The sequence below is a fragment of the Vipera ursinii genome, assembly GCF_947247035.1.
Source record: "Vipera ursinii genome assembly, chromosome: 1".
Lineage (NCBI taxonomy): Eukaryota > Metazoa > Chordata > Lepidosauria > Squamata > Viperidae > Vipera > Vipera ursinii.
The window spans coordinates 146,891,968-146,904,211 of NC_139512.1; the positions used below are offsets into that span (position 1 = coordinate 146,891,968).

Here is a 12,244-nt window from a genome sequence, read left to right on the forward strand (position 1 = left end):
CGGGCTTGGCTCGGCTCTGAGGGAGAAGGCGCATCCCGGAAGGTTGCGCCCTCTCGAGCAAAGGCAAAGCAGGCTGGTGGCCCCGAAGAAGCGGGCGAATTTTGGAAGCCGGGAGGGGAGGGAGAGAGAGAGGGAGGGAGCTCCAAAGTGAGAGGGAAGGGGGAGGGGGTGGAAAGAGGGAAGGGTGAACAGAAAGGAAGGGGAAGGGTTAGAAAAGAAGGGGGAAAGCGCAGCAGAGTATCCCATTTCTCACCTCTGGCACCCTGCAGATTGGAGACGCTGGCTGCCCTCTTGGTATTATGTCTGCACTTCGAAGGAAATTTGGGGACGATTATCAAGTGGTGACCACCTCTTCCAGTGGGTCAGGCTTCCACCAGCAGCAAGGGTCGGCCCACAAGAAAAAGCGCCAGAGGTTTGTGGACAAGAATGGCAGGTGTAACGTGCAGCACGGCAACCTGGGCAGCGAGACCAGCCGCTATCTGTCGGACTTGTTCACCACCTTGGTGGACCTCAAGTGGCGCTGGAACCTTTTCATCTTTATCCTCACTTACACTGTGGCCTGGCTTTTCATGGCCTCCATGTGGTGGGTCATTGCCTACATACGGGGTGACTTGAACAGAGCCCATGATGAGAAATACACCCCGTGTGTCGCCAACGTCTACAATTTCCCCTCTGCCTTCCTCTTCTTTATAGAGACAGAGGCTACTATTGGCTATGGCTACAGATACATTACAGACAAATGCCCTGAGGGCATCATACTCTTTCTTTTCCAGTCCATCTTGGGCTCCATTGTGGATGCTTTTCTTATAGGCTGTATGTTTATCAAGATGTCCCAACCTAAAAAGCGGGCGGAGACACTGATGTTCAGCGAACATGCTGCCATATCCATGAGGGATGGCAAACTCACCCTCATGTTCAGGGTGGGCAACCTTCGCAACAGCCACATGGTCTCCGCACAAATCCGCTGCAAACTTCTCAAAGTAAGTACAAGCTTTCTTGCCTTCAGTTCTAATCATATTGAATAGTCATCTTTGCTTCATTCTTGTTTTCCAATTGACAGGTGTATGATTCCATACTTTCTTAACAGCATTTCGCTTAAAATACAGTACATGTTTTTCTAGCTCCCACCTCATTTTAAATTAGAAATGTTTTAGAAGATGCAAGTGAATAAGCTAGAATAGTCAGTTGTCAGGAACACTACAAAATTCCAGGAATGAGGCAGGGCAAGGACAGGTTTGATTTTCCTTCCAGTATATTTCAGAGAACTCTTAGTATATTTCTTGTGCTTGAGTTTTATATTTTCACAGCATTTGCATTGCTATTTCCTATGAGGGAATGTTTCCTGATGCGCATCTCTCTATGAACCACTTTTCCTTAATCTTTTGCATTGCTTTGCGTCTATTTTCCTTTTTTTAAAAATCATGGTTTCCTGCATCTGTGACTGAGTTCCCTTCTTTTTCATTACAGTAGCAGCTTCTCAAACTGCTAATGAATTGAAGTTAATTTTTCTACGTAGTCCCCAGCTTTTAAATTAAAGCTTTCTCTGTCTTTCTGGCTTCTGGATTATAGTCTGAAGTACAATCGTTTTACCAGCACAAGTTGTCTTTTTAAATTCTTCTACTTATTTCTTTTTGTCAAATTCTGTTTAACAGTTGTATTCATCTCCTTTCGTAAATAAAAGAGAAAAGTCATTGCCTTCAAGAGTGTACAGATTGGTGCTGTTTAAATGAACATGACTTTTTAAGGTTCAGTTATTCCATTGGAAATATTGATCATGAAGTGTGTAGGCACTATGACTGAAGTAGTTAATTCTTTTAAGTTCTGTAGATTACATATATTTCTTAAGATTCAGTATGATGATGTCACCACCTTACATTTCTTTCAAAAGCCAGTACGTTTTACGTTTAAACATCATTTTGACTGAGATAAACTTGATTCTTAGTTCAAATATGATCATATTATATAGTCTCCCGAGTGGCTATTATGTGCAGTTTATTTAAAGTGCTGCACAGTGGCTCAGTGGGTTAGGACACTGAGCTTGTTGATCAGAAGGTCGGCAGTTTGGCGGGTCGAATCCCGAGTGCCGCGTAACAGAGTGAGCGCCTGTTACTCGTCCCAGCTTCTGCCAACCTAGCAGTTCGAAAGGACGTAAAAATGCAAGTAGAAAAATAGGGACCACTACGGTGGGAAGGTAACAGCGTTCCGTGCGCCTTTGGCGTCTAGTCATGCCGGCCACATGACCACGGAGACATCCTCAGACAAGCGCTGGCTCTTCGGCTTTGAAACGGAGATGAGCACCGGCCCCAAGAGTCGGAAACGACTAGCACGCATGTGTGGGGGAACCTTTACCTTTACCTTTACCTTACAGATCTCTTACTATCACCTGTTGAAACTTGTGTTATAGGCCATAGGTGCAAACTTTTAAAACTAAAATGTTTCAGCAAGGCCAGTTCATGTTTCAGCTTTGCTGAAACACAATGCTGCCTTATCTACTGGTTCTGAGGACAACTCTGTGGGTTGACATACTCCTCCTTGCTGATACATAGGAGATAACACCAGACTGTTTTGCAGTTATGCCAGCTTCAAACCAATTTAGACTATATATGGTTAATTTTAACACTGGTGGATATGCTGCAGTGGAAAAGAGTTTAAACTAACCAAAAACATGAATTTGCATTGCAGTTTTGTCATATAGATTATGTTTTCATATTGTAGTAGGAAAAATACATTGAGGTGAACCTAGTATTTCCTCTTTCTTGTTATTACTGTAGTTTTTGTGATTTTTGAGGGCTACTGTACCAGAAGATTCTTTTAATAAGCTAAAATACTTATGCAGAGAAAACTCCCTTGGAAATCTTAAGAATTCGGGTTGGGACTTACTACATTGTTACTATTTTAAATTAGGGCAAATTCTTTGACTTCATTAACTTAATTAAGATTCTATTATATACTCAGATAGGCTTTCTGGTCCTTTTTTCTTGAGTGAGATATTTAGGAGTCTTGTTTTCTGATAATTAACTCTGACTTCTAAATGTGGTTAGTGACTTATAGTGAATAATGATACAACACTGAGGTGGGAGTCCTTAATTTACAATGTATGCTGTGTGATAAACACTTGTTTGGTCAAGTTCATACAGTCAGTAATGCATACTTCATATTTTTCTGAATAAAGGTAAATTATTATTTTCAGAAATTTAAGGATATTTGTAACTCTCACCTATACTCCAATATATTTAATGAATGATAGCATAAATCACTTCTTGTCACTTACCACAGAATGAGGTGCATAAATTAATATACTGTCCTTTATCTTGCAATATTTGCTTATAGAATTTTTAGTTATTTTATTATAAATTTTATATAAGGAATTCCCACTAATGTGCATAGTAGCCATCACTACTAATTTTATCAGTACTTTTAATTTAAAATGATAATATAAATGATATGTGAAATATCCTTGTTAGTATTCATCTAGTGATTAGATTCTAATCTTTTCAACGCACCAATATGTGCACTGTGGAATGGACTTTCTTTATTAGATTGTACAACTAATTATAAAAACAGATTGCAGTATTTATCACAGCCCTAAGTTTAAATTAATTATTTTGCCCCAGATCAAATTTGCCATTGTACATTAATTACCCTAGTGGTTTATACATTATAAAGTTGTTCTGTTATATATCTTTGACATGTCTTTACATGTCATTTATTTGATCTAGTAAATGAGCTTGCAAATGTGATCTGTTATATAGGAGAACGTTGTACTGTACAGAAGTATAAAATGTATATACATCGTTTAAACAGTATCACATTTAAATTTATCTTTTAAAAAGTCTCTGTGTATTCTCTTATGCTGTTATGTAACCAAGAAAAGGTACTGATTTAGTTGCAAAGCATTATGAATGAGTAATGACATAATGTACTGCCTCTATTTTATATAATACAGTTAGAAAATATAAAATATATTCCTTAACATGAAGCAGCATGTGCATAAAATGTCTTGCTTGCTATTTGGGAATGCTGAACTTCTATAGTACAACATCCCATTTCAGATAAATAATTATGGATGGCAATTATTTATTTATTTTATTTTTATTTTAGTTCCATTTATATCCCGCCCTTCTCCGAAGACTCAGGGCGGCTTACAAACTTAGCAGTAGCCTTCATTCTATGTATATGCCTGCTTATTAGGGCTTTCACACAACCCCCAAGCGGCATAATTACAAAGTCAGCTTAATTGCCCCCAACAATCTGGGTCCTCATTTTACCTACCTCGGAAGGATGGAAGGCTGAGTCAACCTTGAGCCTGGTGGGACACGAACCTGCACTAATTGCAGGCAGCTGGTGTTACTTAAGGAGGCATTAGCCCACTGCTCCACCAAGGCTCTGTTAGGGTATCAAAGCTGATTTCATAATATGTGGTTGATCTTTGGCAAGAGGTAGAAGAAAATCTAGATCTGAAAAAATATGGGAAATATATTTAGGAGGTGGGTGGGGCTTATCAAAAAGAACCAAGGTGTTTGTGATGTGTGTGTATGTGCACAATTTTCAGATGAGTGTATAACATGTGGAAAACAATTCTTTTTACACATAACACTCAAATAAAACAGAATAAAATATATTCTCAAAGTCTCAAAGTAATTTTCAGAAAACATTATATTGATTAAAGAGTCAGAAAACGTTAAAAGTTAACAAAATGTTAAAAGCAGCCAATGAAATTTGGACATGGGTATCACAGTTTATGAAGTTAGATGTCACAGCAAGGTAGCACCTGGATTTCTTCCATATATTGCGAATTTCTTTAGTTTAAATAAATGGGAAATCAGCTTTGACACCTGATTCCATATAGGATTAATAAATAATCATTTTTACATGCAAGTAGATATAGATTGGTGCTTTGTTTGAAATGTTCCTTCCCACCCCAAAAATGGCAAAGGTAAGTTGGTCTATAGTATTGTAGAAAGAAGGGGGTAGGCAATAAAGCAATAAAACTAATTAGAATAAAATCAGTAGTGGCAATAAGTATCAGAATGAATAGCAAAATGCACTGTGATGACAAGTTACAATAACAAGTGTTGTGTAGCAGATAAATTATTTCACTAGTCCTTTGACAAGCTATCCACGATGATCTTATCTCCCTCAGATGACTGTTGTGGTACTGACCTGGTTTTTCTGAGTAAGACAAGTTAATGTAATGTATAATGTATGAATACATCATTCAACAATGTTTCAGCCTGAAAAACGTCAGAAATAACTGATAGGTCACATTAAATTATTTTTCACATATCCAAAGTTTTTTAAATACAGTATTAAAATTGCTGTTTTTATAATATAACCCAGAGAACATTTTGTTTAGAAAGAAAGATTTAAAAAATGTAACAATTTTGTATATTTTGGAATAACCTTGTATCCTATTCCTCTTAATGAGAATGGTACATTTTTGCTCCAACTTCAGGCTAAATATCATACACTATGTAGGCCATTCTGTGGTACTCATTTCCTGTCAAATACAGATTGAAAACAAAATGAATGAATAGCAAAATTCTATGAAATCAGTCTGTCTTTCTTAAACATTTCATGTTTAAAGTACTTATCTAAACTTATGTAATAACAAGACATCTAGAAAAACACATGTTTCTACCTATAATGAGTATTCCTTATACTGGGATGCTGTTTTTTTATTACTTTTTGTGCCTTCAAATTAGTATTGACTGTGACTTTCTTGCCAAAGTTTTTCAGAAGTGCTTTGCTCTTGTCTCCTTCCTAGGGTTGACAGAGTATGACTTGGTCAAGGTCACCCTGTTGGCTTCATGCCTAAGGTGGAACTAGAACTCAGAGTCTCCTGGTTTTTAGCCCGATGCCTTAGTAGCTGCTATGCTAATCTGGCTGTATTTGCTATTAGGCTGTTGAATAAAAGCTGTTGAATGACATTTGCGTGGCTTTCCTTCCTAACAACAGTATATGGTGCCAAAATTCAAAACTTTGATATTTTAAATATAGGCCTCAGTATATATAATGTTCTGATAATATTTAGAGATTTATGCAATTCCAAATTTCATATAATTTACAGCAGAGTTTTTCATCTGCAAAATGCATAGAATACAATTACAATCCATTCCTGTCCTAAGCATGCTTTCTATCATTTTTTACTGATATAACTAGGATCAAAATAAATATATTTAATCTGTCAGTAATACTGATCAATACATAGGCATCTGGATATTTTAAAAGATATCCCACAATAAATAATATAAACTTGTTCCTCTGCATAGAATCATATTTTTATTACATTGAATCCAATTAAGAAATAGCTATATTTTAGCAAACATTCATACATAATTGTCATTTTTGGTAATTATTTTTAATTGATGCAGACTTCAGTATGGTTAGAAATTAATAGGACATTACCCTTTAATAACTTGTCCTATTAATTTCATGTGTTCTCTACTGTAGGTATAACTAAAGCTTCAATCCTATACATATATACCTGGACTTTTGAATAGATACATAAGTACCACCCATCCATTGCAAATTTAATTATATTTATTAAAAGGCAGATTCCGTCAGTGTAATAGATGGCCCCTTCTCTTTTTCTTGGACCAACTTCCAGATGGTTTTCAGGGGATATTTCATTTGCTGGGAGAGAATATCCAGACTAGTCCAGTATCCAATTTTGCATGCATATCCATTCTTTTTTGTTCCTAATAAAGGTAAAGGTAAAGGTTCCCCCACACATGTGTGCTAGTTGTTTCCACCTTAATTGGGTGCTCATCTCCGTTTCAAAGCCGAAGAGCCAGCGCTTGTCCAAGGACATCTCCATGGTCATGTGGCCAGCATGACTAGATGCCAAAGGCGCATGGAACGCTGTTACCTTCCCACCTAGTGGTCCCTATTTTTCTATTTGCATTTTTATGTGCTTTCGAACTGCTAGGTTGGCAGAAGCTGGGACGAGTAACAGGCGCTCTGTTACGCGGCACTTGGGATTCAACCCGCCAAACTGCCGACCTTCTGATCGACAAGCTCAGCGTCCTAACCCACTGAGCCACCGCGTCCCTTAGTTTGTTCCTAATATCAGCCACTAAATCAGGAAAAAAATAAAACTTGTGAATCAGTCTGGAATCAAAGGGGATATAGTTAGCTAAGCAGAATAAGATTCTTCTATTGCTATATTTATGCCATCTATCTTTCTTTGGTATGCTAATGAATAATCATTGTACTGTCACGTAAAAGCCTTGTATCTTTGAGTTAGTTTCCTTAGCAGTTGAGGCTTTTGAATTGATCCTATCCCACAGGCTGGTTTAGTTAGGAAAAAAAAACAGTTTGTAGTCTTGTAGGCTGTATTTCCAAAAATCTTAGGTTGTTTACTGATCAAATAATTCCTCTTGTTTTGGACTGATCTTCAGTTGTTAGGCCACATGTGCAATCATTGTGTCATGATGAGCTTTCTCATTTTCCCAGCTTGCTTTATGTGAGTTGAGAGGTAGAGCTTAGTATTATTACCCAGTGGATAAAATCTAGTTGTCAAGATTCCCAGACCAGGACATAGCTTTAAGTCACATTACTTTACATGGCTTAACTAGGCTGCTAGCTTAACCTACCGTCCAGGGGTGTCGAACTGCTGGCCTGCGGGCCGGATGCATCATACTGAAGCCATGCCCGCCCCATTGCCGGCAATGCAAAAAGAGTCATGATACGTCTTGACACATTACATGATGAGGCGAGTTTCACACCCGTGACCTAGACAGAAATCTCCAAAACACCTGACTTTGTTATTGCAAGCTAGGATGAAACCATGCAACCACTAGACTGTCCTCTGTAACTGTGTACAGGCAGTTCTCTCTTCTGTCCATGATATTTTAAAGCTATTGCTTTTCCATGCTACTTCAATAGCATAGAATCTTTTTATGAGAACAGCATACCTTAATAAACAGCATTTTAAAGTAAGTTGCTTCTGTTTTATTATGAGTACCATTATTATTGTTACAAGAAACCTTCTCGTTGGGAATATGTGAAGAGTGAATCTCTGTAGTAAAAGAGGCAACATTTTTGTATTTAAGCTAATTTTAACAGGAAACAAAAATGCTAATGATAGTTCAAGCCTCTAGATTCTGGCTCTAGAAAGCAAATCACAGGTTTAAGCCAATATACTGTTTAATGGTTATTTGTATTTATGGTACCATTTAAAGGCTATGTAGCTGCTTCAGTTAATTAAGAAAATAATATATGGATCAAAATCCTGGTCAATTTACATGCAGTAGTAATAATTGTGTGACAGTGAGATGAAAGGGGTACAAATTTAATAAATAAATAAAATAATACATGTAGATACACTTGAGTATAATATATTACAGTACATTAGTTCATATTCAGGATCTGAAGATAACTTGACCCAAATGGCAGTTTAATAAAGAGTAAAATAATTAATTTTTTGTGTGAGTTTTCCTTTTGGAAAACAATTGAATTTTCACAAGTGTTATTGAGACCTCCAGAAAGGGATACAATTTGTACGAAGAGCTGGTGTTCATGTGAAAAGAAATTACCTTCTAATAGCAGGAAGATACTGGGAGAACTTGAAAGCTTTTGCCTTCCTCCTTTTTTCTGTAAAATAACTTTGTGCCTAATCTGGATGATTCATGGTGAAAAGTACTGTATGGCGATCACCCATTGTTGTGTTGTCTTGAAAATAACTCTACTAGTTTATTACTTCTCTTTCTTTCTCTTTCTTTCTTCATGTTTGCTACAGTCTCGGCAAACTCCTGAAGGTGAATTTCTGCCCCTCGATCAACTTGAACTGGATGTAGGTTTTAGCACAGGGGCGGATCAACTTTTTCTTGTGTCACCACTTACAATCTGCCATGTGATCGATTCAAAAAGCCCCTTCTATGACCTTTCTCAGCGAAGCATGCAAACTGAACAGTTTGAGATCGTTGTCATCCTAGAGGGCATTGTGGAAACAACTGGTAAGTACAGTGATTTCAGAGATAATGAAACATGTGTTTGTATTTTGTTTCTGCCACACACACACCAAAGTAATGTTAATTAATAAAAATCTATGAAAGTCACTTACGGATGCAGTAAATACAGTCAGTAGTAATACTGAACATTTGGAAAATGTTTACAAGAATCTGTGTCTAATATATTTAAGAAATAATGAGTGCTGGTGTTGAAACTTAGTTTGAATTGTTATAGCTTGTATTTCTCCCAAATATCTTGAATTGCTGCTGTTGTACCTTATAATCTTTTTGATACTAACATACATTAAGAAATGACAGATACATTTAAGTTGACTCACATTATATGCAGGTGAGATTTGTATGTCTGCCAAAATCCTACAGACATATGCAACTAGGTGTGTGGAATTTCTTGTTTGAGAGTTCTTTCTTGAACAATAATAACTTATCAATAAAGCTGAGGAAGAAAGCATGCAGTTCTATAATATCACTAAACTGAAGAAAAACCATTTCATTAAAAAAATACCTGGTTGTAAATGAATTCAGCTGATGTTTGTAGTGAGATCATTCTTCTGAAATGTTTGCCTTTGTCTTGTCTCCCTTCTCCCCTAGTCACAAAAAAGGCACACAAAGAGGATTGGTGTATATTTTGTTTGTAGTTAACTTTGGTGAAGTTAATAGGCACAAAACCTCTGTTTCAACAATGCATACAACAGAAGTGTGTCCTAGTCAATATTTTGGATGTTCTCAATATTTGTTAAAATGGTCATACATGAGCACTTCTACAACTTGATAAATATTTTGCTCTGCCTTAAGAACGCCTATTTATCTTCTAATTCCTGATAATCCCTGTCAGCACTCCCAGGTTCTCCCATACACGTGCCCTATTTTTTCTTGCATTGTAATGTTTATGTTGGCAGAATAAACAGAATATCTTCACTTTGACATTACCTCTATCTCCCCGCCCCATGTGTGAGAATATCAGCATTGTGAGAACATTAGAACTGTTTAGTGTGGTTGATTTGTGTTACTTACTCATTTAGAATATTTACGTGGCTGCTCATCTTAAGTGAATAACTTTAGGTAGTTAACAATAGTACAAAAACTAGCATATTGATGCCAAAGCAGAACACCTCCTTATGAGTACACTGAGCACTCCTCCCCAATAAAGGTGTAAACATTAAATCTAACATTGTTAGGTTCCCCAAGACATTAGCTTCATAGGCATTTGAACAGTCAGTTAGGAATTAATCTTTGTTGTACTTTAGGAACACTACTAATTACAAACAGTTTAAACTAATTAAGTTGCACAACAGTTACTCAGAGTAGTAACATTTATCCACTTTTATTTCTACAAATGTAGCACCCTTTATGTGTTGCCTCCGTGCAGTGGATTTCCTACCTTTTGTTCTCACAATCAGACTTTACTAGCAGTTACATTTCTATATCCCCCACATTCTTACTCTGAGATTTTCTTGTCACTAACCATCTCCTGAAAGATGGCCCCATTATAGTGACCATCTCAGACAGGTTATTGGCTGTTGCAGGCTTCTAAATCATCCTGGAAAGTTTTATAGTTGGATCCATTGGTGATTACATTAATATGAGAGGACATAAACTGAATTCTATTATAACTCTGTCATCAGTTGAGACTAGAACAGGGATCTTTTAGAGCTATAGATTTGATCACTGTTGAGCATCCTCTGCTTCAGATTGGCCTCATGAAATAATTACGGGAATTGAAGTACGAAGCCATTTAAATAGCTGAAGTACATATAGAGAAAAAGTGGACTTTAATTCTTTGAGACATAACATAGACCTCATCTGAAAGCTTTTGTGAGTCACATACTAAAGAGGCATTTCTTTCTACGTGTGTTGCATTCACATATTTTCCCCAGTGGAGCTGTTGAAAATGAAGATCTGAACCAATTCAGATCTCTCTTCTCCTGAATCAAAACTGAGAACTTCAGTGGCCAGCTGTGATATTTGTAATGAATATTTTGTCAGTAAAATATCTTGCATCCAAATTGACTTGGATGCAATGACTGAATTGTAGTGATGTTTTAGGATTAATATATGATTGTCAAACGAATAAAAATTCTGCTTAGATTTACCACTTATCTGTCAGCCCCACCGAGTAAATCTGAGCAAGAACCAATACCACAAGAAGGGCAGGACTATTTTTCTTGAGAGTGATTACAATAACAGAATCTTGCAGGTCTGATTGTCTATTGCCTTCTTCCCTTTTGCTTATTTTAGGCCTAAGGTATGTTCTTATCATTGCTTTGGTAACAGATCTGAACTTCATCAAGTTCCTCTTATCCTCTACACTATGCTCTGATTTCTGCCCAACATGGTTCTTAGTATCAAGCCAAAGATTAGTTATTGTTTTAGGGCTGTCATAAAAGCCTCTCTGATATTATTTGATAACAGGTAATACTGCAAGGAGAATTAGCTGTGATGGGAGCCAATATTTGCTATGAAAGAAAAAAGTAAAGCCAAGAATCACATCTGTCTATGGCTTTGTCAGACAAAACATTAAAGGATCTGCTGGGAACAAGAGCCTTAATCTGTTTTGAGAAAGATCTTGGGCTTGTTGGGAATGCTTCAGGATTTGTCCTAGGAATATGGCATATGATTTCAATAAGCATTCGGCATGTCATGAGACACAGCATTGACCTGTGTATGTTCAACGTAGCTTTTTCTTGCCTTTTCTAAATCAAATATGGAAATTGTGGCACACTTAAAATATTGTTGACTTCTAACTCAGAAATTATTGCTTTATTGCTTTTATTTCATTGTTTGTATATATTATTTTTATTCTTGGGTTGTGAGCCACTCACAGTTTGAAGATGATGGGACATGTAAATAAGCACCATTTCTGAAGAATATGAAATGGGATAGGAAGATAATTTGCAACATAATTGCTTTTTTAATCAAGTTCAAGCATTTTTAAATCATGAAATAAGCACGTGCAAGGTCTGAATGAAACAAAACGTATATTTTTGTCTTACTCTGAGCCTGAAACAAAATTTTGCTGATTCAATGTCATTTAAGAGTTCCAACTATTTTGAACACTGGTTTGGATTTTGGTTTCGTAGCTTGTGCTTAGTTCCTCCCACTTTCAAACTGTTTCCAGCATAGCCGGCACAGCAGCAGAGAGCAATTATGATTATGCTGTTATTAGTTTAATTTGGATGGCATAGTATGGGAGTGGAATGTATAGAGGAAAGAAGAGGTTAAGACAAAAGAAGATTATTCATTACTGCATGCCTACTAGCTTGCCTAGTATG

General features: G+C 36.8%; 1 protein-coding gene across 1 annotated transcript in view; it reads left to right on the forward strand.

The window, feature by feature from the left end:
• Positions 1 to 299: 299 nt before the first annotated feature.
• The window catches only part of KCNJ3 (potassium inwardly rectifying channel subfamily J member 3), a gene marked incomplete at both ends in the record, with an annotated part of 147,926 nt that continues 135,981 nt past the window's right edge, over positions 300 to 12,244 (forward strand). The window contains 2 exons of the mRNA XM_083350477.1: positions 300 to 980; positions 8,744 to 8,960. Coding sequence (XP_083206603.1) covers positions 300 to 980; positions 8,744 to 8,960 — 898 coding nt within the window. The remainder of the gene's footprint in view (positions 981 to 8,743; positions 8,961 to 12,244) is intronic.